Source organism: Calidris pugnax, unplaced genomic scaffold (genome assembly GCF_001431845.1).
Source record: "Calidris pugnax isolate Ruff unplaced genomic scaffold, ASM143184v1 scaffold11, whole genome shotgun sequence".
NCBI lineage: Eukaryota > Metazoa > Chordata > Aves > Charadriiformes > Scolopacidae > Calidris > Calidris pugnax.
The window spans coordinates 11,771,214-11,795,668 of record NW_015090803.1 but is presented as its reverse complement, the minus strand read 5'-3'; the positions used below and the strand labels follow the sequence as shown (position 1 = coordinate 11,795,668).

At 38.6% G+C, this 24,455-nt stretch overlaps 1 protein-coding gene across 4 annotated transcripts; it reads right to left on the bottom strand.

The window, feature by feature from the left end:
• Positions 1-1,295: 1,295 nt before the first annotated feature.
• On the bottom strand, positions 1,296-24,455 carry TRA2A (transformer 2 alpha homolog (Drosophila)). 4 transcript variants are annotated; one of them, XM_014937727.1, is made up of 9 exons: positions 22,782-22,964; positions 15,128-21,072; positions 14,715-14,848; positions 13,723-13,894; positions 12,323-12,511; positions 3,834-3,949; positions 3,221-3,328; positions 2,452-2,519; positions 1,296-2,277 (listed from the first exon to the last, which is right to left on the bottom strand). In XM_014937727.1, exons 4-9 carry the CDS (start codon positions 13,753-13,755, stop codon positions 2,267-2,269), a joined length of 525 nt encoding a protein of 174 aa, XP_014793213.1. In that variant the 5' UTR covers positions 13,756-13,894; positions 14,715-14,848; positions 15,128-21,072; positions 22,782-22,964; the 3' UTR covers positions 1,296-2,266. The 4 variants fall into 4 exon arrangements, with proteins under 4 accessions (XP_014793213.1, XP_014793210.1, XP_014793211.1 ...); XM_014937724.1 differs by lacking the exons at positions 15,128-21,072; positions 22,782-22,964 and adding an exon at positions 24,217-24,455; XM_014937725.1 differs by lacking the exons at positions 15,128-21,072; positions 22,782-22,964 and adding an exon at positions 24,217-24,455 and having other exon boundaries at positions 3,221-3,325.

Here is a 24,455-nt window from a genome sequence, read left to right as displayed (position 1 = left end):
CCTAGCAGAGCATAGACGGGGCTCCCATCCTTGGGATGACACAGGAAAAACTGCTAATGCTGCTTTCTACCTAATTAACTTTTCAGCCCTTGGCAATTAATGGCCACAAACTCCATAACCTGGCAAGTAGTAGCCACCTCCCTCTCACTTCTCGTTATCGTTAATTCCCTGACCCTGAACACCCCCCTGGCAGTTATTTCCCCTGCTTTTGTACCCAAATGCCTCCTCGCTACTCCTGCACACCGCACCCCTGAATTTTGAAAGAACAAAACCAAAATTGAAAAAAAAACCCAGTTCTCTGTAATTGCACTTTAGCTTTTTGGTTTACAGAGGACAATTTTCTTAACGCTTCCTAATTTGTCTGTGTCACCACTAAAATCAGAGTTGGGAGGTTCAAATACATTGAACTTCAGTGTTTCAGGTCCTTTGCTTTCATTTTAGTAGAGCTTTCAGCTACAATTTTTGGACAAAAACATAATGGATAAAAAGTATGGAGTAATAACCATGAAGTTAGAACTTGTTACCAGTTTCTCCTGGCATTATCTTATTAATTAGATGTCTCAGGAAGAAATTCTTTCCTGTGAGGGTGGTGAGACACTGGAAGAGGTTGCCCAGAGAAGCTGTGGCTGCCCCATCCCTGGAGGGGTTCAAGGCCAGGCTGGATGGGGCTTGGAGCAGCCTGGTCTGGTGGGAGGTGTCCCTGCCCAGGGGAGGGGGGTGGAACTGGATGGTCTTTAGGTTCCCGTTCCAAACTGAACCATTCTGTGATTATATGATCAAACCTTAAAAGAACAGAATGTGTTTGTGTTTAATTATTTGTAAATAGTTCCTGGCACTGCCATTGGGAAATAGTTAACGCAATTATGTTTCATAGGCGGAGCCTCTTAAAATGATGACAGCCTCCTTTGGTGGCATTCCCTGACAATCGGGATGAAATGATTTTTGCTGCGAGGGCTTTGTAGCCCCATTCCTTTTGCTGTGCCAACACTGACATTCAACCAGCCACATGGTGAGTTATTTCAGAGGGCAAAACTTGCCAGAAATCTAAACAAAGTCACCAGTGTTCCTCTCCTTGAGCCATCTCACCACAGCTCCAGCAAGTGCCAAAGATGGCACAGGAGAAGGCTGGACCACCCGCTCTGCTCAGCCAGCCCGGATCAACGCACGCCCCTTCTCAGGGAAGACAAAGCTCCTGAGAAGACAGATAAATGCTGACTTTATTACCCACACAGCAGTATCAAGTCTGATTTAACCCATATTCCAAAGCAGAACAAAAGACAAGAAGCCACATCTCAGTGGAATTAACTTTTATTGAAGGGGAAAAAAAAAAAAAAAAAAAAAAAAAGGTTTACACGTAGTTGTAGGTTTTTCCATCCATACTTTTGAAACTCCAAAAAAGGACTGGAAACAAAACTTGCTTCATCATTATTGCAATACCCAAACAGTGATGGTTTTTGTTGTTGTCTACATGAACAGCAAATTATATAACTAATTGCTACGTTCAATAAATATTTTTTGTCCTGCACCAATTAAAGGGAAATATTCAACAAGTACAATAAAACCCCCAGGGTTTTTACAGTTTTATCTTCAAATGTTATCCACTGTGTAGCAGTCCAGAAACTTTATCTATAAAACACAGCCTTAATTTTGAGTGTACAAGGATCTATCTTCCCAGTCAAATACCAAATTTTGCTCTAGCTCAAATAGTCTACACTCAAAGCTACTACTTGACAAAACAAAACAAAAAAAACCCCTCTGGTTCATGACTATCAAAGTAAATTTGTCATTACAAGAAAAGGCTCAAAGTCGTTACTTGTTTATCAAAGTAATAGGTAAACATTTTAACAGAAAGATTAACGAGTTACTTGGAAATGCAGGTTTATATTAAAGTATCTGAGTGTGCATATTACATATGACATGCAAGCTTTAAAAATATCAATCCTCTCTTCTGATTAGTCAGGAGTCCAATTGTTTTAAAAACAAAATAGGAATGACTTCCAAAATGTATCAGCACTTTGGGTTCTCTATTTCATCTTAAGATGTTTTACTACACAAAAACTACAACAATTACAATATTTAAGAGTATTACAATAAAGAGGGATGGAAAACAGGAATACTTCAACTGAAAATATGTATATTCTAAATGAACCAAAGATCTGTAAAAGAGCTGGATGGAGGACAAGGGAGGGAGGGAAAGCAGTCAGGAAGCTAAGATCTGAACTTTGTATTTAAAAATCACGTCCTCAAACTGTAACTCTTCTCACCTTCAGTAGCGCCCTGAAAAAAAAGAAGACAACACAATTACTATAAACTGTCTGTACTCAGAGCAACTCAGCTTTGACGTGCCCAGCTTTTCTGCTTTCGCATTCAGAATTCTCATCCATCAATTAATACTAGTAACAACAATGTTTAAACCAGCCAGGTTCTATTTATTCACTTGTATTTACTTACTTGGACTATAGGAACGGGATCTTGATCGTGATCGGTATCGACTATAATAAGGCGATGGTGATCGTCTCCTTTAAAGGAAATTAAAAAAGAAACCAAACAACATCCATTATGAAAGAAGCCTTATTCACATCACTTCTACAGAACAGAACCATTTCCTTAGCGCTGAAAGACTTGGCCTGCATGAATGATTTCAGCTTTATTTGGCTGTGGCTTACAGTTATTTAACAAATGCTTTTGTATTTCTGTATTTGATGTGTTTAAAACTGTAAGATATTCCCAGACACAGAATTTAATAAAGTCTCCCTAGCCTTGCAAACACATGGAGTAGTTTTACAGATGCCTACAATTCACGTTGAACAACATTCCCCGAAATCAGATAACTTTCAGAACAGAGAGACAGTTATAAAGTGTCAAGCATTAAAAATCCCATCTACAAATAAGCCCCTTTTAAACAGCACTGTGTGTGTGTGTGTCCCTGGCTCTACACACAGCATGGAAAAAAACGAATTCCCTTTCTATCTGTCCACTAGATTTGTAGGGCACATGCTCTACCTCCTTCAGGTAGGAAAATAAACCTGTTGCCCAGCTGTTTACTGTAAAACTGAATTACAAACACTGAAGATTACAACTACAACACCACAAAACCTAATGTAATAAGGCTCTAAGACCCAGCATCTTCCTACAAACTGAGTAACATTTTTTGTCACATTACTTTTTAGTTTTTCCAACAAAACCACTGTTCTACAGAAATAAAATAAAAATTCTGTACCTGTATCTGTAGTCATATTCTTCGTATCTGTCATATCCTCTGTCATACCCCCTATCATAATAGGAGTCACGACGACGACCTGCTCCACCGCCACCACCTCCTCCACTGCTATTAGAGAAAGAGGAAAAAAAAAATTACTTCAGATATCTACTCTTCCTCGTGATTTAAATTATCTAAAAGTTTTTGTAAGTGTTCTTATAAATCAGATGCTTAAGACTATGCCATAATACAACTTAAAAATGCAACATTTAAAGAAAAACACCGTCAAAAACCCCAGAAAACCCACCAGAGGTTTGAGCTTAATTCTCATCCAAATCAAAGGCAAATGGGCACCCTTAGTATTTCAGTAAGTTAAGGGTGCATTAACTGACTATGCTGGGCATCAATTTTTTAAAAATAACTTTTAGCTTTTCTTTTAATAAAGATACAATAAACTACAGTAGGATTTAATAGTGTAGGTGAACCATAGTAACACATTCTTTAGATTAGTAACTTTGTGACAAATACAACTGGTGTAAGTCTAAAATTTCTGTAGCTCTTTCTTCAACCAGACCCCAAACATTCATTTTAAAGGTGTTTTAGTCCCATTACAGGGAACGAGCGAGCTCCTTACTGTGTTGGCCTGCCCATGTAGATGCCTGGGGTGGGGGTATGTGCTCTCTTGGTGATGGAGTAATCCACTCGAATCCTCCTGCCATCCAGCTCCATGCCGTTCGCATGCTCCATTGCCTGCAGGAGAGACAAGGACCAGGGATATGAAACCTACAACCTACTGGTGACTGTGGAAGGCTATGTACAAATCACATTATTTTCCATTAGAAACACAAGCCCTGAACTTGCTTTCTTTAGAGTGGTTACTAGTGCCCCACTGTGGCGAATGGCTCCTCTGTGTCCCTGGCCCGGACCGCACTGGGGTGCCGGAGAAACGTGACACGCCAGCTCTTGTTAAGAGAGCACGCTGCTAACCACCACTGCAGCCACTTTCACTAGACTTTCATCTTCTAACCATCAAGAAAGGCCACCTCAAAGTCAGAGCAGCTTTTTCCGAAAAGTGCATCTGTGTCTGTGACCCAGAGGGGACGGGCGGATTCAAAAAGCCGTGCGAAACAGTGGCTTCCTGTAGGGTGCATATGGCCGGATTACTGCTCGTCGGCTGCCATTTCATGCTCTCCCAGCCTCCTGCCATCTCCCTTACAAGGACCTACTCCAGCAGAGCTTAGTAAAATGGCGGGTTCAGCCTACATGGAGACCTAATTACAACCTTCCTCCCCACTCCCTCTCACAATAGCAGCTCGCAGCAGCCGGGCGGGCGAGGGTCCCCGCTCCACCAGCCCCTGCCTTCCCTCCCTCCCGCCCGCAGCCCCTGCGCACCCTCCCCGCGGGTCCCAGCCCCTGCCCCTCTGCTTTGACAATCAATACAATGGCCTCCCACTAACTCCAAACCCATCAAAGTAGTTTTTCCAGAGGAGCACAGCACACTTTTAAGAATTATATTTACGCAACAGTAACTTCAAAAAAAAAAACACCAAACAAAAAACACACATGAAACCACAACTGTAGAAATTTAACAAACAGTTAATGCTGGACTTAAAAGCTGTTAAAATTTGCAAAGCAAATTTTTTTGGATCCTTTCATCAGCTGCTCTAGGATCTCTGAAATACCAGTACACACACTTGATTCGTGACATTAAGCACAGAATTTAGCCCAATATACATTATTTTTATTTTTCATGTGTGGAAAAGAGACACAATCTGGAGTTAAAGAACACAACCATTATTAAACTGTGCGGAACAGGACAAAACTTCAAAACATGAAGGTGCCTGTAAGCACAGCAATTTTTTCCTCTTTTTTTTAAATAATGAAGCAACCAACCATTCAGAAATGTAACTTTTTTGCAGCTAACACAAACCTGATTAAATTACCATACAAATTACAGAGGAGGCAACAAAAACCTGACACTGCCATGATTTAACTGGGATGTCCCTAAACTGGGTGAATTATCACTAACCTATTTAACTACACTTAGTGTTCTAATTATGCTGTTTATATTTATACTCTATCGCCACCTAGTGAGCTCTGCTCCCAAAAATACAACTCCATTCAGATAACTGCAAGCCAGAACTAAAGAGCATTTCAAGTCTTTCAACATACACTAAAGTATGTTTTGTGAACAAAACACGATCCTTAGCTTCAGTTTCCTAGCCTTTTTTTAAATCCTGTTCCACAAGGATGATCTAAATGAAAATAAATTTGTGCACACATCCTAAGAACGTATGTGTGATCAAACCTAAAAATGGAGGCCGCAAACTGCTGGCTGAAAAAATAGCTTTGTGATGAAAATAATCTTTCTGGAAATGCAGTGACAGGCAAGGTGTCTTGAAAAAGTAGGGAATTTCCTGCTTCATGGCATTTTAATGTCCAATCAACAATTTTCTGAGTAATAAGCTTAGCCAACAAGAAGCCACCTCAAATCCAGAACATCTGGTACACGTCTTAATTATAAAAACAAACACCTCTTTAAGAGGAAGACTTCTCTGACATAGGGAACAGCATAGAGAAGAGGAACACATCAGCAACACAGATTAATTGTTAATTTTGAGACCTGACTGTTTGTTTTGGAAGTACCAAATGTGTTACATTTCAGTAGATAAATATTAGTTCCTAGTTATTAGTCTGCATGAAACTCAGACGTTCTGGTCACAATGTCTAGTGACCTACCCAATACGAGAACTTTAATTTTCTTAGCTTTCAACAGCTGTCAAAAATTACAATAACAATCTTTAATAGATATACAGACATAAGAAAGCTTTTTGTGGTTCTGACTGCATCCCCCAAATGCAGAAAAGCCAAAACCTACAATAAGCCACTCTAAATCCAACAATAATTGATAGTATCACTCACATTCAGTCACTAGTAACTGGAAATTCCTCCGCAAGAGGTTTTCAAATACTCTGCATCATTCTTAATGTGCACATCTCAAGTCTTTGAAACAAAGTACTTAATTTGACACTATTAGCTAATAATTGCTGCAATATGAACAAAAGCCCTGTTTGGAAACCTGGTTCCAAACAAGTGATACAACAGTGTTTATTTTGTACAAAAGCTGTAAAAACATATTCGTTATTCTAATTACTGACATTTTTGTGTTTTCTTTAAAAGTAAAACAATTTATAAAAAGTTTCGGATTATACAATTTTATTAGACTACCATGTCATATTCAAAACAAATTTCAGTTTGCTTTTCTTGCTGTTTTGGGGTATGCATGAATGCTGTGTTAAGAACATTTGAATAACAAAGGGCAAAAAAATTGCACATCACTCTAACAATGCAGAAGACATTCCCAAATACTGTTTAAAAGATAGAATTGTATTTTCCAGACCATCAAATGAAACATTTTTAAGAGAAAAATCCAATTACACTGGGGTTTAAGACACACGACATCCTCTCAGGAGCCTTTAACTGTCAACAGCCCATTTTTATTTCAACCTGGATCTTCTTCCAAATATCTGAATAGAAGACTTGCATGGCTTTTGCGAGATGGCAGTAAGCAAGCCATCAGGATTCCTGTAAACATGCACTATTAGTTTTGGTTGCAAATTCTAAGGAAAAATTGACTTTGTAGGCCAGAACACATACCTATATGTTTGCAGTCAGAAAACAGAGAATGAAGATTGGGCACGGCACAGGTAATAATTCGGTCTTTGAGTACAATTTGAAACCTGCAGCAGTCTATCCACAACAGCAAAACTCCTTCAAATTATTATCTCTAAGGTGCTAGTTTGACAAAATGAGTATTCCCCAAACTACAGGATGGCTCCAGGAACTCCAGTGGCTCAAAGCAGTCAGAAAGAAAGCATTAAATTTAACATATTTCAATTTCATTTGATAATTACTACAGCTTGTGGTGTTTTCTACATGTACTATAATTTAGGTAGAGTAAAACAGATTTGGACATACTGAACTTTTACTTGTATGCACAAACTTAACACAGGTGACAGGTAGTAAGTAGTTAATCTATTAAGACTTCTTAAAATAGTTCATCATTAAGAATAATTAAGAAATTAAATAATCTTTCCATCTGGATAATGCCACAAAGGGCAGCCTGGACAAAGAAACAATTTGGGAAATCTCTGCAATCCCAGCGCTCACCGGGGAAAGGGTGTGGGGAAGAGGAGGGAGAAGGCACTTGTCAGAGTGGGTATCACAGCCACTTTGTATTTCTACTATGAAATTTAAGACACTATTTGTACTGTACAAAAGATCATCAAGCCTTCATTTCAACTGTACCCAGCTGCTCTGAATTACTTCAATAATGTGACATTGCTATGAAGTTAGTGAAGTACAGAATGAATACACCTGAACAGTCCAACATGAGCAAATTTATGTTGGTACTCAATTTGAAAATGTATTTTCGTAATTCAAAAGTAACTACGTCCCAGTATACTGAAATCAGTAGTTCAGGGTGGGATTTAATGAGGACATCTGAAAGGACATTCTGAAAAAAAATAAGGAATCTGATGGGATAAGAATTCAAGAAACCCAGCTTTTCACACTTATTGCAGTCTGCCAAGTTGAATTCAAGTGTCTATTTCACCTTTGAACACAAGTCAATTTATATCCTCTAGGCTGAGGTTTTGTTTTTAAAATTTTTACTAGAATATTGTGCATGATTTCTTATATATAAATTTCTGAGTTTAAACATCTATTGATTAAATGTATTCTCTTTAAAGCATACTTTGAAGAGTTTCAGAGTCAAGAAATACACCATTCTAGAGAACCAGAACGAGTAACTGGATATGCTTCTGCAAGTACTAGCAATTTCATGGTATTTCAGAGTCTCCAGAAGTCTGTAACTTGTAATTCCAAACATCTGAGACCTTCTTGTGTTCTTTTCTGTTATATCAAGGGTCTCATTTGATACCACAAACAAATACTTAAAACATTTCTTCAGTAAGTTATGTGAGAAGGTTTGGTCAGTAATAATGCTTCTAAACTGGTCTGCTTGCACGACAGATTAAATGCCTTGCAAATTAACATTAAAAACCCTGTTATTATCCCAGTCTTTGGCAATTGAATTATGTTAACAGTTCAGTTTGCCCGTACAAAATTTGTCTTAATTGCTAATGAATACTACTTCAGAAAACTGTTCTGAAAGATGGTCAAAAACTATAATGAGCATGTAACTAGCATTAGAAAACAGAGAATTCTGTATTGCCAACAGCTGTTGTAGCTTACGCTTCTCAGTTGAGTTCTTGCTACATAGTATGTTGACAGTAGCCTCAGTTTAAACAACAACTAATACTTCACATTCTGAGTTACTGAAAAGCTGGACAATGGCACATGAAACCCCTGGTAACTGTAATAAGAATTATCTCCCTAGAACAGCCCGCACTTTTTACTCATAATTCTCTCAATTTATTCTTAAACCTGAGAAACACCATTCCTGTACTCCACACCCCCCATCCCAGTACATAAAAGTTTGTGTTCCTCAAAACACAGGAAGAAAATCCTGATGTGATGGGCAGATGAATACCCTCTACAATTTAGCAAAAATTGCAATATTACAACACTGCCTCAGTGCCAGCATTGCCAATACTGAGAACTACACAAGAAAGAATGCTAATCTTATGAAACAGGTCTTCAACAGATGTTTGCAGATCTTGCCCTTTGCATAATATTGCACATGTGGTTCTGAAAACTTAGCTGAAGGGTGGCCAACATAAGACAAGACACTGCAACACCCAAGGCAAAAAGCAATACCAAATATTACTTAGAAAAGTTTTTTTTTTTAAAGAACAACAACATATCACAAAAAAATGAAAACCACTACACCCATAAGAGAATAGCCTTTTTTTCTAAAAAAAGGTAGATAATACATAAGCTATTCAAATGGGCTTTGGAGAAGGACCCCAAAATGCACACTAGCACAGCAAAAGCTCAAGTTTAGTGTACAAACAACCGTCTAGTGTACAACCATCAATCCTCACAATTTGTTGTCTGCTATCACATTTTGAACTAAGTGTCCACAAGCATCTTTAATATGGGTTAGAATATAACAATCTAGTCAAGTCCCACCTTGCAAACACAAGACCAAAAATAAAGACACTTGATGGAAGAGGAACATTCTGTCAGACCACAAGTTTCATCTCGATTTCAGCAGTTTCAAAACAGAGGAGATTCCAGGAGAAATCTCCTTTAGATTGGATACATGCACCCCTTTCTTTCACAGTGGTGGAATGTCTGAAGCTACTGTGGTTCTCTGAGAGCTGCTCTACCTAGTAGCTACCAAAACCTAAATTTCTGTTCATCTTTATAACCAAGATGATCATGACCAGCTAACAACAAGGCTGCTATGGTGTCATAATCAGTCTGAAGTTCTGAAAGTCTAAAACAGCTTAAAAAGAAACTTTACTACTGCCCCTTGTTATTTTTAGGACAAAGTCTCACCTCTAAAAAACACTCCATTTTACACTGTCTACAGATTTCCACCACGTTGAGCCAGCTCAACTCAGAATACCTTTACCACCATGTAGAGCTAGAAACATGGCATGGCTTGGTTTCAGAACCTTGACACAGAGCAACATTTTAATGAGCTCAGTAACTGATCCAATTTGTAAGAATGGTAACCAGCGAGGACAAAGATCTTGAGGGATTTAAGCTGCAACAGAATGCACGCAACACTGATACTGACCTATCTTAAACCAAGTTACAGAAGTTTAAACAGAACTACTCTCATTTCATTTGGTGTCAAATTTTAATATTAGCAGTGTTTGAGAGCGTGTCAGCTGACAGGCTTCCCAGTGTTACCTCTCTTGGAAGTACAATAGTGAAGATAATGGAAAATCTTCATTTTTTTTCCTAGAGCTCTACATGTATTCAACCCATCTATGCTTTAAGAGGGCTGGAATTTAGTTCAACATCTCGAGTTTTATATACTCTTAATTTGGAGGCTCAGAGTGCTGGTGGAATTTAGTTCAACATCTCGAGTTTTATAAACTCCTAATTTGGAGGCTCAGAGTGTTGGTTTCTTTTTTCTTTGGGTTTTTTTTTTTTTAAAGATGAAAGGTATTTACTCAGAACAAAAGTAATTTAAATGTCATTGCTTTTACGCACACTTAACTTTTCAGATTTGATTCATCTTCCACACAGAGAATTACTTCACATCCTTAAGGGTTCTCCTACAGGGCCTGTCAGAGTTTCATGTCTTTAGCTCTATCCCCTTTTTCTACACTAGCTGTCACTTATTGCCATCTTCAAATCTGCCCTCAAGGCCCACAAAATGAAGTCAAATAAACAAGTTTTTCTTCTCTCTGCCAAAATATTTCAGTTATGTAAATTCCAAGTGTTGGGAGGTTTTGTATCCTTCCCCCTCTTCATGCACCAGCCCAATTGGGCTGAACAAAATGGGTTTAATTACATCCCCAATTACTTAAGTTCCTGCTTAAGGTGCTATGTTTATTTCTGCATTTCTGACCACAAGTAACAGACTGTTTTTTGTCTTTGCATTCCAGTCTCACAGTATCTGCCAAAAAAGCTTTATACTAAACAAATGACTTCATGCTATTTACATGGAACATTTTAAAAAATGCACGGTGTCATGCATGACCATTGCTCATGGCAACTAGGAAAAAACCCTACTTCTAAAGACATGAAGTTTTGAAATAGACATGAATGTGACATGAACTACTGTGCAAGTATTTTGGACATTAAATGTTCTACAAAACAGACACATTTTCAACTCAAGAGTACAAAGAAACAAAAGGCTAAGTGAGGACAGAGTAGGCCACGAAAGCTAAGTTCACCGTTACCCACTCCATTAACTGCTCTCTCAACCTGTCAAAGTCATAGTAGGAAAATACAGAAGGGACAGCAAGGAAAGTTTTGTGTCCTTTTACTTAGGCCTATAACCTGTAACAACCACACATCTATACATCTACAAACCCTACTCTTCCCATAAACTGATTCTCTGTTGCATCATACTAGAAATCAATCAAAGATCACAACTGAGTTTGGTCCAACCAACTCATCCATGAAACAGGTTTTTTCTCATTAAAATATCATCAGTCTTCATTTTTCAACTACTGATAATAGGTTCCACAGCTGTCACCCTCCGTCCCTTCAATCCTAAGTGAGAAGTGTCATATCCAGGAATTATTAATATACTTATTTAATGTAAACAGAACTCAAACAGCAGATCTGAATCATCTGCCCAAGACAAGATCCGTCCATAAACAAGATGCTTGAAGTCTGTGACTCAGTTTGTCCAAAAGATACAACCCCACAGTGAAGGCTTAAAGAAAAAATATTGTGGGTTTTTTTTTTTTTAAAAAAGGACGTGTCTTTACTTTTAACAATTTTACCTACAAATTTCAGTAAATGTAGTACAGTTCACAGTATCCTCACACAGGTAAAAAAAGTACTGCTTAATGTGGTGAGCCATAATACAAGGTGCTGTTTATATTGATTCTTTCCTTATAGATCAATTATACTAATAACACAGTCCAGCTGTAAACAGCTATCTGCATAACTAGCAAAGTCACTGACCAAGGCAAAAATCAAGATAAAACTCCACTTTTCAGATGACATGCTTTTAGAGAAGAAAATGGAAAGAGAATTTTCAGAATTTTGATAGATATAGAAACCTACTTTGAAAAGTTAACTTTTAAAATATTTCAAAAATACTAGGAGGCTGAGAAGAAAATGGAAAGAGAATTTTCAGAATTTTGATAGATATAGAAACCTACTTTGAAAAGTTAACTTTTAAAATATTTCAAAAATATTAGGAGGCTTCTAGGTCTGTCTAAATATTTACTTTGATTTTGAAGTAACAGACTAAAATCAAAGCACAATACTCAGCAGTGATTCAATACAGACAGTTCGTACTCAAAATTTTCTCAAGCATCTGAACATTGAACTAAAATGTTTCATCTGTTTTAAAGTGCCATGTTGTTCAAACAAAATATTTTGAATTAGTCTCACTGTGAGAATCTGCTAGTGAATACACACTCAAACAACATTTTGGGCCTTTTTTTCCCCCACAGATATTTGTGAAGATAATGCACAAAGAGCACGCCTGTTAAAAGTAATAAAGTATGAATTTACCTCTTTAGAATCATCAATTCTCTCAAAATAAACAAAAGCAAATCCTCTTGATCTTCCAGTCCGTTGATCATAAACAACGTTGACACCAGTCAAAGGTCCGTAACGGGAAAAGACTTCACGCAGATCTCTCTCAGTAGTATATAAACTGAGACCAAACACTCCGAGACACGTATTAGGATCTGGATTAGCCTGGCAAGACAAATGTTCAACTCCAATTAAGTTTATAAAAAACAAGTTACACATTCCCATATCAAAATTTATCTATTATTAAAAATTTTAGTCTGAAGAAAACCTGCCAATTTTTCAAGCCATTAGATTAATATTTACTACATCATGATTACACACTGGCAAAAATCCACAAAAAGCATAACTATGAACGTTGCTTCACAACAGCTTAAGCCACTGTACATTAGCACTGCTGCAGTCTCGCCTTTTCCCACACATTCTTGTCTTCTCTCTCACACTGGTATTATCTGGTCCTGGTGAGCTGTTTCACACCAAGGTAAGTGTGCAAAAAAACCCCAAACCATACTCTTTTTGACTGGTTTAGTAGAAAAATCAGAGAAACTAAACCAGTTTAAAACTAAAAGGATCAGAGAAATACCCTGGTCCTCATCAAGAAGAGGGAGACCTGTGTGTCTCCTTTAGATCAGCATGAAGTGATGTGGAACCAGAAGCTCAGGTACTGAAATGGACTATAAGGCAGGCTACTGGGAGAAATCTCTCAGAATGACCTAGGATTAGTATCTTAGATCTTGGTTTGTGTACCTACCCTCCTGTCCATACAGAGATACTTCTCATTTACATTTTGAGAGGCTTACCGATCCTTTTCATAACTGTAAATTTTCCTAGTCTATTAAGATTTACACATCAGCTGATAACATATGAGTTTATTTCTTCAAGTTAAACCAAATTAATTACTCAGGTGTACAAAATCACAAGCAACCTTCAACATAACATGCTGTATGTTATAAGCAAATAAATACTTAAGAATTTTATTATTTGGCTCCTCTAGTCAATCTTAATCAATACTGTCAGGTTGCAAGCATGCCCAGAAAGGGGCTCGGTTTTGTAGGGGGTACATATACTTGGAACTGTAGCAAAGAGCAAATGAGAAGGGTTCACCTTTTAGAGCAGAGAGAAGCAGATGGCACCCTATCTGCACATACTTGCAATGATATGGTTTTCAATGAATTTCCACAGCTACCCTACCAGTTGCAGGCCCAAAAAACAGGTGCCCAGCTGGAAATACAGAGATTGCTGCCTCCCCCCTCACTCGCAACTGCCGTATCTTCCAGTGACAAGACAGCAGGTCAAATTCAGCCTGCAGCTACCCTGGACTACACTGGTGCAGGCACCAATTGTTATGTTGATACTCAGCCTTGATGAACATGACATACTCTGCTGCCAGTGTGCCTTCTCCTGTTGGACATTGGAGAATGACTACGGCTCCTCCGACGACGGTATTCTGGTGTGTATGATCTGCTTCGACCCCGTCTCCTATGGGAATGAGAATGGGAATGGGATCTGGAACGAGTGTAACGTCTGTGCGAATGTCTTCTGGACCTGGATCTTCAACAAAGAGAAAGCTTTTAGTTAGGCCACATGCACATAATGTACTGAATTGTAACCCTTACATTTCCTAGAGAAAAATCTTTTCTTAAGAAGCTCTCTACAATTAAAATAGTTTAACAATTCCACAATGATACAGAAACCAGACATGCCACACTCTAAAATACTATCTTGGCTGAAAAATAGAAAGATCTAGCAGCACCACAGTGCTACAGTATCTACAAATGAAGCTCACCTAGGCTTGAAAGTTATTCAAGATTAGAAAAAAAAACCTCTGCTCAAGCACTTCTCAAGTGCTCTCTGCTCCTTCCTGCCCGTGTGTGTGTACAGAGACAGAGTTTTACAGCTCTCAGTTCTAAGGGAGCTTGCTTGTCATAAATATTACCTGGCTTATCCTACCAATCTTCTCTCTTCCTTTGTGCGACCATACTGGCGAAAGTGGGAGAGCTACCAAATCCTCCTTTCATCAGTGAAGAGAGAAACTAGACAATGGGATTTGTAGCTCTGAAGGGGGACGAGGAATTGCATTGTATTATGTTCCTTCTCCCCAGTTCTTGGGAGAGATTAGTAATCAATCCATCTTCCCTATTTATACACTTTATACCAGGGCAGTTGAAAAAGATTAATGTTCTAGCTTCTCTTCTTGCCATGTTTAGTCAGATAATTACCTCCCTGTTGTTAGGATATAATACCTATATGAAATCATGCAACTTTGATGAAATGATGCTTGTTTAAAACTGAGTTTATCCTTGGCTACAGGTCTACAAAGAAGGGCATGAGCAGTAACACTGAAACGGCACGAATAACCTCCTGGACGTACCTTGATTTTGATCTTGACCTAGAGTGCGATTCAGAATGTTTGGAAGCCCTCGATGGACTGCGGGATCCTGACCTGCTCTCCGATTTTACACGAGCAGGACTCCCAGCTGGAGATTTTGACTGGGAGCGAGACTCCTAACGAAAAAGACAGTATTAAAAATGGTATTGGTTGTATAAATGCCTAACTCCTAACATTTAAAGTACAGTAATTCTATTATATTGATTGCTCCTGAAAAACAAATGGTTAGGCAATACCCTCCAAAACAAATTTCATTTTGCTAACCCACTGTTAATATTGTATGCTTTCCTCAAATAGGTCCCTGCTTGAACCAGATCACCAATTCTCTATTAACTAAGTAATCATGCAAATTCATCTACAACTTGATCATACAGACACTGGAACATAAACCATACATTTACTTAACCTAGGACCCATTCATTCTTCCAGATTCTTTTAATTCTACTTCACTCTTGCTTTCTACTTTTCTTCATTCTTCATTGAGTTTTTCATTTTTCATACTTCGTGTATTCTTCCCCAATTCAAACAATTCATTATAGCCTTAAAAAAACATTCAAGTGCTTCTATCTGACCAATCTTCTGTTCAATTTTTTCCCCCATTCAATTTTAATTTTCTGATCTTTAATACTTTTCATTAGCCTTCTTTTATCTTGATTTATCTTCCACATTCTTGGAAAAAACTCTTCAATTTCTTCACGAACATTAACCTTAATGGAAAAAGAACATTTAGTATATTTAAGCACGTGGGGATTATAAAACTCTGCTGGAGTTCAGATGTTATCTACCAAATTGAAAAGCCAGCAGGTAAAGTGCAAGAAACTATTTTATAAAACAACTTTTTTTTTAAAAAAAAAATCTTTAAAACTGTATATGTGTCTACGTTCTAACAATGAGCTTACTGAATTCTCAGTGTTTTACTGTGTTTTCAAAGCTACCCTCCTCCCCTTTCAGATTTTTTTTTTGTAAGATAAATAATTAATACACTAAAAACTAATTAGCACAAATATATTAAAGTATTGATACCAATAACTGTGATTTCCCCCCTAAAATAGTAACTATGCACTTCTCAATACCGAATATCCCAATTCTACTTCTACACATTATTACTAAGACACTCTCGGTTCAACAGAATGGCCAAAAAATTCCAGTCAAAAAAAAAAAATCTATCTATGCACATACTTACTCACATAATACATGCACATAGATATACACAAGACACATTAATTTTCTTCCTCATGGTTATCCTGTTTTCCTTCAAACAACTTAATCCATATAAACCAAGATATATAATAGGGCAGTTTAAAGCAATCCAATAAAAGACAGGAGGGGGTTTTGTTTCAGATAATGCACACAAGAGAAAAACTAGGAAAATAAGCAAACAAAGAAAAGCTTAGGATTTCCTCACATTTTATAGTCTATAGCATTTTTAGGGAGCTCAGCTATATAAAAAAAAACCTACAGAACTGTATGCTATATATATCTGTAACTTTACAAAAAACATGTAAAATTCTTACTGAAGAAATGCATAGTTCCCCCCCTTAAAGTGTTACATTTTTATTTGCATCACTTCTCCTGCCTGTCCTCAATGTTTTTCTGAATTTATTTCTTACTCCATCTCTGTCTAGATTCGCATTTTCTTTTGTGGTTAAAATTCCTCAGTACTTTGGGCTGAAGTTTTTTTCAAAGGATGCTGTCCTCACATTCAAGACAATAACTCCACTGAAAATGGAACTTTAGAGACCCCTTACTAACATATACCTCAATAAAAAGGACAAGGGACACATGGCGAATGTCACCTATTGGCATGATAAGCCTATCAAACTTATCAATGAAGGCCAAATTTGAAGCCTGGCTGTGACACATGGGGTCATATAATCAGGTCTGCATTACAGGTTACCCGTATGAAGTTGACTATCTACTGAACTAGCTACCTGACTGTCACTGAAACAAAGGGACGTATGTACACTTAAATGTAACCAAATTCTATTTGTTTTTATTTTTACACTTGAAATTTACTGTTCACTATAAAAAAAATACATTTCCTTTCAGAACCACTAACATGCTTTTTAACCACCTCACCTCTATTTTTGTACTTTCTATTGTTTGATAGCCTCCTTAATTCTTCCTTTTATACTTCATTCCCTGCAACAATTACCAGTTTCTCTGGGAATTACTTTCACTTCCCTCTCTAGTAAAAGCGATTAGCACTACAGAAGAACATTTAATGTGACATCATTCAGAGTTAGAAAACATCCTTTCGATAAAAGACAAAGAATTCACCCTCCTCAGTCACTCCCTTCATGAGGATAATGTGTTGTCCATGGGTTTTTTTCCATTTGAAAAATCAATTCTTAAACAAGAACTTTGGAAACTTGAACAAAACAAACCAAACAAAAACCAGAATGTAGTAGTGCTGTGAGGTGCCAAAAATACCAAGAACCCAATCACTCCCGTACAATGTAAAAGTTAACTTAGTGTCCTTATCTATTCAACTGAAGCATCTTATGACACTACCCATAGAGTTTCTAATAGTATCAGTTATCACAATGAATTTGTATTAAGTTGCCAAAAGCAAACGTTACATCATTTCACGTAGGTCAAGTCCTTTCAGAACTATCTATTTAAGCCCTTCAGGGGCCACACTCACAAACATACAGCTTTAAAATTGGAGTGACAGAGGTGACAGAATTAGCTCTTACACATTTCAAACTTCCTCGAACAAAGTAACTGTAGATGTAAACTGCAGCTAAAGAGAGATTACCTGTTAGCAGTTGCATACTGCGTCTGTCACTGGCAGGCAATTACATCTCATCTTCTGATGCAACATAGATCACCTAGTTATATCTCCTACAGCTTCAAAAGGAGAGACTAAGGGAATCACAACAATCTGCAAGAGTTTAAGGACTTATGGATGAGACTGAAAAAATACCTACTAAGATTTTTATCAGCAAGCCTACAGGTAGGGATCGAAAGATTCAGAGCTTCCAGGAGTCACAAAGGAAGATTTTATAGAATTTTCCTCTTGAACTTCCTACTATAAGGCAATAATTAGCAAGCTATATTTTAGTCTGTGTCACAGACAGACCCAATTGTTCTGCATCAACAATTTATATCCATTCTGCAATATGAATGAGAAAATTAAATAGTTAACATTCTTAGTACATTATCTTTAATGAGAGAAGATAGACCCCTCCATTATTCAAAGCATTAAAATCTCTCAATTCTGTACTAGTCTTTAAGCAATCTAGATATTCTGATCTCAGCTCCATCGTTATCACAGAATTTAATTTAACTACTTAAGAGAGAAAAGACTAAGATTTCTCTCTGGATCCTCAACGTTTTATGATCTTTCTGTTCTAAAGATCCTCAGTCATTTAAGAGGCACGAATAAGACTGCATTTCTTAAACTCAGTTTCTCATCTCACAACTATCTTACAAAACATTATGTATTTTAATACCTTCTGCTACACAACTGTCCAGTCACTACTTTCACCCTTACAAACTTACAGGCAGATACTCACTACGACCATGTCAAACTATCTAGATCTACTGTCACTACAGCCTGTAGGAAGAGACAGTCAGCTAATTTCCTAATAGTCTTCATATCAGACTTCTCTTTCTAAACAAATGCTATATCTGTCAATAACACTTTTCCCCACAGCAAAACTAAAAAAAGCAAACAAAATCCCCACAAAACAAATAAAAAACACACCAGAAAAGCCACCTAAATAAAAATAAATCTCAATCATAACAGCATGCTTCCTCAGAATAAGATGCAGCAGGTTCCTCATGTATGTACTGTATGTAATGGGATTAATGATTCACCAAGAAGTGGAACTTGGAGCCAAAGAAATCATTGTAGCTGAACACAAGATCTAAAAACTGCAGCTTCATTTACTGACTCTCTGGATAAGATAATGTCCAGCTAGAAGCATTTAAAGAAACCACTGAGGAGTATTTTTTTATCCTTTCTATCTTCTCTCTGCCCAGAAAGAGCAACATGAAACAAAGTGATATGGAAAGGATATCTCCCCCTGCCCACTCCCAATTAACTTATAATCACAAATCTAGTCATTGAACAACTATCAACAACTTTAGATAATCCAGCTCAGCATGATGTCAGACCGTCAATGAAGTTCATCCCCACCGCTACAACTGATTCAACCTGCATCTACTGTTTATCTTCATTGCATCATTCAGAAGAAATGCTACTTTCCATAGTAATTACTATTTTGAAAGCACTCAAAACACTTCTATGCAGAGTAAAATTGCAAAAGTCTTTAAGAAGGATTCTTTCAGTTTTCCACCTACCATGAGAGGGTATGATAAAGAACAATGGGGAGAAAAAAAAAAAGACAAAATTGTTCTTTTTTACCACTCTTCTGTCATGCCTTACTTCACCTCACAGCTTATCATTTCAGAGTATGACAGGAAGGCCATCAAAATTTAAAGTGAGATGCTAAATAAAAAGACCTGAATAAGCTTAAATTAGGTGTTCTATAGCAAGACATGGGAATTGAAATGGAAAGAAAAAAATAATTAGATCACCCTGAAATTTCAGCTGAAATTCATTTAACCTTGTTAAGAAGAAATACCTATAACACACTGGGGAAAAAAGACAGGGCAACAAGTAGTCTAACGATATCATTAAGCCAGCAAAATGATAGTTCAGACTTTACAAAAATCCTGCTAAAAACTCCTGTCCAAACTCAAAAAATAAATGAAGTCCAATTTTGTAAGGGAACAGAAAAATGAAAGTCAAGAAAGAAACAGCAGTTTAGTATTACCTACATGCCAAACTAACAATTTAGTGACAACTCATTTACAAGAAAGGACAAGATTATGTTTTAACAGGAATCTACCAACTTCCCCTGAACCTCACCAGAGAAGTTAAATCATTTTTGCTCTATGTTCTGTCACTTTATACTAAAAATAAAACTGACCCCTTAACTAGCTGTTCTTTTATAAATATTTCATTAGTATACAAAATAAGCGTCTACACAAAAAGCAACTCATAAGTTGTACTATCTTGAAGATAAGTGTATTTTAAGTTACCAACATCAGCAAGCTTCACGTATTTCTCAATGATACTGCTCCAATTAAAAGGAAAAAAAGAAACAAAAGGAAGAAGCAGCTTCAGCAATAAACTTCTTGAAATTATAAGTTAATCTTCTCATTGAGGCTTGAAACCATGCCTCTTCTTGAAGGGTTCTGTAGTCACTCCTTTATCACTTATGGAAGATGAAATGGAATTTGTTTTCGGAAAGAGCAGTCTTCCCAGCTGACACAGTCGAATTTATTAAGCTTGGTAAAAAAAAAAAACAAACGGAGGAAAAAAAAAGACTTTTTGAAAAAGTCTCCATCACTGGTCCTTAGAAACCACAGGGCGACCACAGTGCTCTCCAAGCAAACAAAGAATGCCTGAGCATGCTGTCATGCCTGTACATCAAAAGGTATGGAAAGCAACGTGCCTTCCTATCCACAGAGGTGGCGGATTGCCACTGCAGGAGAGGTTGAATACAATAGCTAAACAGACTTCCTCCATCATTTATTTATTTTTACTCAAATTACCTGAAAAGGTTCATGAAGCAAGTACAAGACAAATTCACAGTTAATCTAATAAAAGCCGCTAGCACACATATGCACTACGCACACTTCCTTCAACGAGATGGCTCACATGCAAAATCATCTATTTCTTGAAGTGCTGTATTAGAGATCACAGTGAATCTTGCAGAGAGCAGGAAGAAGCATCACATTAGAACGAAGACAACCAATCTAGACTTCTATCTATCTAAACAGATACAAAGTTTTATCTATTTAGACAAATAGCACAGTAATACTGGTAGAAAACTACTAAACTTTTTAAGATTACAGAAATTAAACATTATCAGAAGCTCAAAAAACATTTATCAAAGTTTCAAGTGGAGCTTCTAAAGCACAGGTTTGTTCAGCCTCCAGCTTGTTTGCTGCATTTTAATGAATTTGCATCACAGAATATGCACCAAATGAACAATCTGTTATTTAAAATAACTGAACAAATAGGAAAGGAAGTAAGAGTTGCTTATCACCTTACAGCAACAAAAGATAAAAAAGCCTCATTTGTCTAACCTGCTTACAAAGAACATTCAATGGTGACAAAATCCTATGACTTTTCCAAAATTCAAGTCACTGAATAAGAAGCATGACTTAAATTTTTTTTTTTCTTCTTAATGTCCATAAACTTAGCTCTAGCACATCCACTATATTTCTAATTCTTCTGTCAGTTTCTTTCCATTAAATCACCATTCTTGCAGGGGAGATTTCTTCTGTTCAACCAGCCACATTCTTAATACAGAACTTGCTTAAGTTGAAAAAAAATGACAGAAAAACAGAGCAGGTGTTAATTAGTCTGAGCATATTTGAGCATTGACTTTTTTTTCTAAAGCAAACATTAAAAAAATGAATGAGCTCCAGAATTAAAAAAAACAAAACCAACCAAACTCTACAATGCCTACAATGATTTCACTCAACACTTTAGAAATGCAAGTTTTAAAATAGTGCAAATTATGCGATGTCACTGGAAAGTTATTTCCAAAATTATTCTAAATGTCCTGTTCAGATTAACATTATAATTTTAAGATAATAAATTACAGGCAAAGCATGTACATGGGCAGTATCTAAATGCTGCTAAAAATAAGCTCTTTTTTTAAAGTAGTAAAATTCCTGACCATATTGTAGGAAAACTAAAAATTTTAACAGAATTATCTGTTTTCATACATGAACATTTTTTTTTCACAAAGTGGCAAAACAGGAAAACACTTTCTAACTGATCTTGCTTTAAAACAGAACTTCAAACCTATCAATAAGCACCTTCAGCTCGCTATTGGACTTCATCACGACTTGCAAGAACTTGAAGCACTTTTGGGACAATATGAATCAACATGGATAGAATATAAAAGGACTTAAACTAGACTTAAAACTCCCTTACTGCTTCGGCATTTAGTTTTTAAGAAGCACACCACACTACGTAGTATTTGAACTGAATAGAAGGGGGAACTGAAAGGGTAGTCAGTGTTCTTATTTGTGCAATTTCCAGGAAAGCAGGTTCTTTACAAACTTTCTTCCAGTTTCTGCAGTTCTTTCTCCCGTTGAAAACCTATGCCATATCCTCTCAGTTCCACGTGCCTGCATACAGCAAACTGAAGCACCAAGAACCAAGAGTTCCATCCAATTGGGAATGGCAGACTAAAGCCCCAAATCTCAACATGCTTAATTTTATGCCTGTGAGTACTTTCAGTGAAAATGAACATAAAACATTACAGCCTGAAATATAATTTCTTATTTCAAGTATTTTAGTAGCATCAACAAAAAAGTATAACTGAAGAAAAAAGAACTGCTTACAAATGTTCTTCATTAGTAGAACAAAAACCCCAAAACTGTAAATGAATCAAGTACCTGCCATTACAACCAGTTATAAAAAAAACCCCAGTAGACGTGACTCTGCTATGTGCCAGATTGATTGAGAAATTCCAGTATTAGGGAGAGAAAAAAAGTTTTCCAATTGAACACTCAACATGGTCAGCAACTCTTTCCAACAGGTAGATTTTCCACCAGGAAAAAAAGAACAAGTCAACTGAGAAGCAGTAGTCATGGGAACTGCTACATAGGACTTCTCAAATTTCATATACTCTCAAATTATTATTTCACTTCTACAATTGGCAGAAGAAAGCGTGCAGAAATACTGAAACCACACAGCTATATCAGCTTTGTAACACACCAGATCCATCAAAAACCTAATATAAACGTTCTGTGGATGAACCTAACAAATATTTCCTAACAATAAACCACAGTGGGAATACAGACAAGAAAATAATTTTTAAAAATCTTATTGTAAATTGAGAGACTGAAGTAAAAATCGGAAAAAAAAAATAATAACACGCTCGTTGCTCAACATTCTCAATTTTAGTTGGCTTTTCCTTCAGAGGTAGTTTTATTTAGTTGAAAAGAACTGAACTATATAGCCATCTTTGTCCAAGCAATCAACACAAGAACAGATTTTGTTTACCTCACCTGAGGAACCAGCAGCAGCCACTGCACAGCCAGGTACAGCACTTGCAGCCTAGGGAAGGTTTTTTCTTTACTAACACTACAAAAGTGTAACAATATTGCTGTAAAAATAATCATTGGAACACGACACTGTCCAGCTGCTGTCACTGGTTCATCAGAGAGTCACCAAAAGGATGCTCAGGTGTTCCTCTAATGCACCTCTTAAAGAGAGAAAAAAAAACCACCACTCTGCAAAATTAAAAAGAAAGGCAAATAGTGATGGAGTGAGGACAAAGCACACATTTCATGCCTGTTTCAAGCAGCTTCCTGCTTGCCCTGATCAGCACTAAGGAAAAAAAAAAAAAAAAACACACGTTGAAAATGGAAGGGACCAGCCATACGTGTACACGAAAAACCGCAGCAGAGGTAAGAGAGAAACAGGCCTAACGAGGTTACAAAGCCACGGCAGCTTCTAGAGAGAAAGAAGTCTTCAGCTGCCTGATGAATGATTTTCAACAACGCAGGCCGTACCTCCCCGATGGCTTCGGAAGCCACGGCCCGAGAAAGCTCCCGTTGGCGGGCCGGCAGCCAGGAGGGGCAGCGCACCTCTCACAAAAGGACCCGGTCCCTCCTCTTTCAGGCGGGCGAGGCCTGGGCCGCGCTCCGCGGGGCCGCGCTCCGCCAGCCGCGGCCGGGAGAGCGGCACAGCCCGCGGGCGAGGAGGGGGGCGGGGAAGGGCGAGCAATGGCTTCGGAAGCCACGGCCCGAGAAAGCTCCCGTTGGCGGGCCGGCAGCCAGGAGGGGCAGCGCACCTCTCACAAAAGGACCCGGTCCCTCCTCTTTCAGGCGGGCGAGGCCTGGGCCGCGCTCCGCGGGGCCGCGCTCCGCCAGCCGCGGCCGGGAGAGCGGCACAGCCCGCGGGCGAGGAGGGGGGCGGGGAAGGGCCCCGAAGCCTGGACCCGGCAAACAACGGAGGGCCTGGACAACAAGGCTGCTCGGGATCGAAAGAAAATGAACAGAGAAGGCGGGGTGTGTGGGGGGGAAAGAAACAGCGGCCCACGGCAGCGCTCGAAGCCTTATTCTTGAAGAAATAAAAAACCTCGGGTGGGAGGGTGGAGGCGAACCCGCAGCACCGGAGCTGAGGGCCCGCACCCCCATGGGGGGGATGAGGGAGGAGAGAGACGATGGGAGAGGGAGGCGTGTGAGGGGTAAGACAGCGGGGCCCAGCTCCTCAGCGCCGGGTGGGCAAAATAAAAGGAGGGAAAGAGGCAGAGGGAGGCGATTCGCCCACGGCCCAGTCAAGACTCGACCGCCTTAAGAAGCCATTTTAGAGACAAGCTGCGTTGCCCCCAGCCCTAGCGGGCCGGAGGACGAGGAGGGCCCCCCTTCCACCCTCTCTCTCCCTCCCCGGGTCAGCTCAGCCCCTCTCAGCACGGCCCAGGCAGGGACGGCCACTCACCCTCCCCTCGAAGTTGTTCTCCTCCACGTCGCTCATGTCGGCAGAGTCCTGGCCACGGGGCTGGGCGAAGGGGGACGCTAGTCCCGAGCAGCAACTGCACCCGCTACCGCTATTATCGCCCCCGCCGCTACTATCGCTACCGGCACCGCTGCCACCACCTCCCTCCCGCCAAAGCCTCCCAAACCGTCTGCCCGCAGCAGCGCAAAATGGCGCCTCCGCTCCGTCTGCGCCCGGCACCG

Bases quoted from the DNA above. Each gene is read 5' to 3' on its own strand.
- TRA2A (XM_014937724.1), bottom strand. From the start codon at position 24,252: ATGAGCGACGTGGAGGAGAACAACTTCGAGGGGAGG. The intron at 13,895-14,714 runs GTACGTCCAGGA...TCTTTGTTGAAG, and splicing joins AGGTCAAGATCAAAATCAAG to ATCCAGGTCCAGAAGACATT. The intron at 12,512-13,722 runs GTATGTCATGTT...TTGTCTTGCCAG, and splicing joins GAAGGCACACTGGCAGCAGA to GCTAATCCAGATCCTAATAC.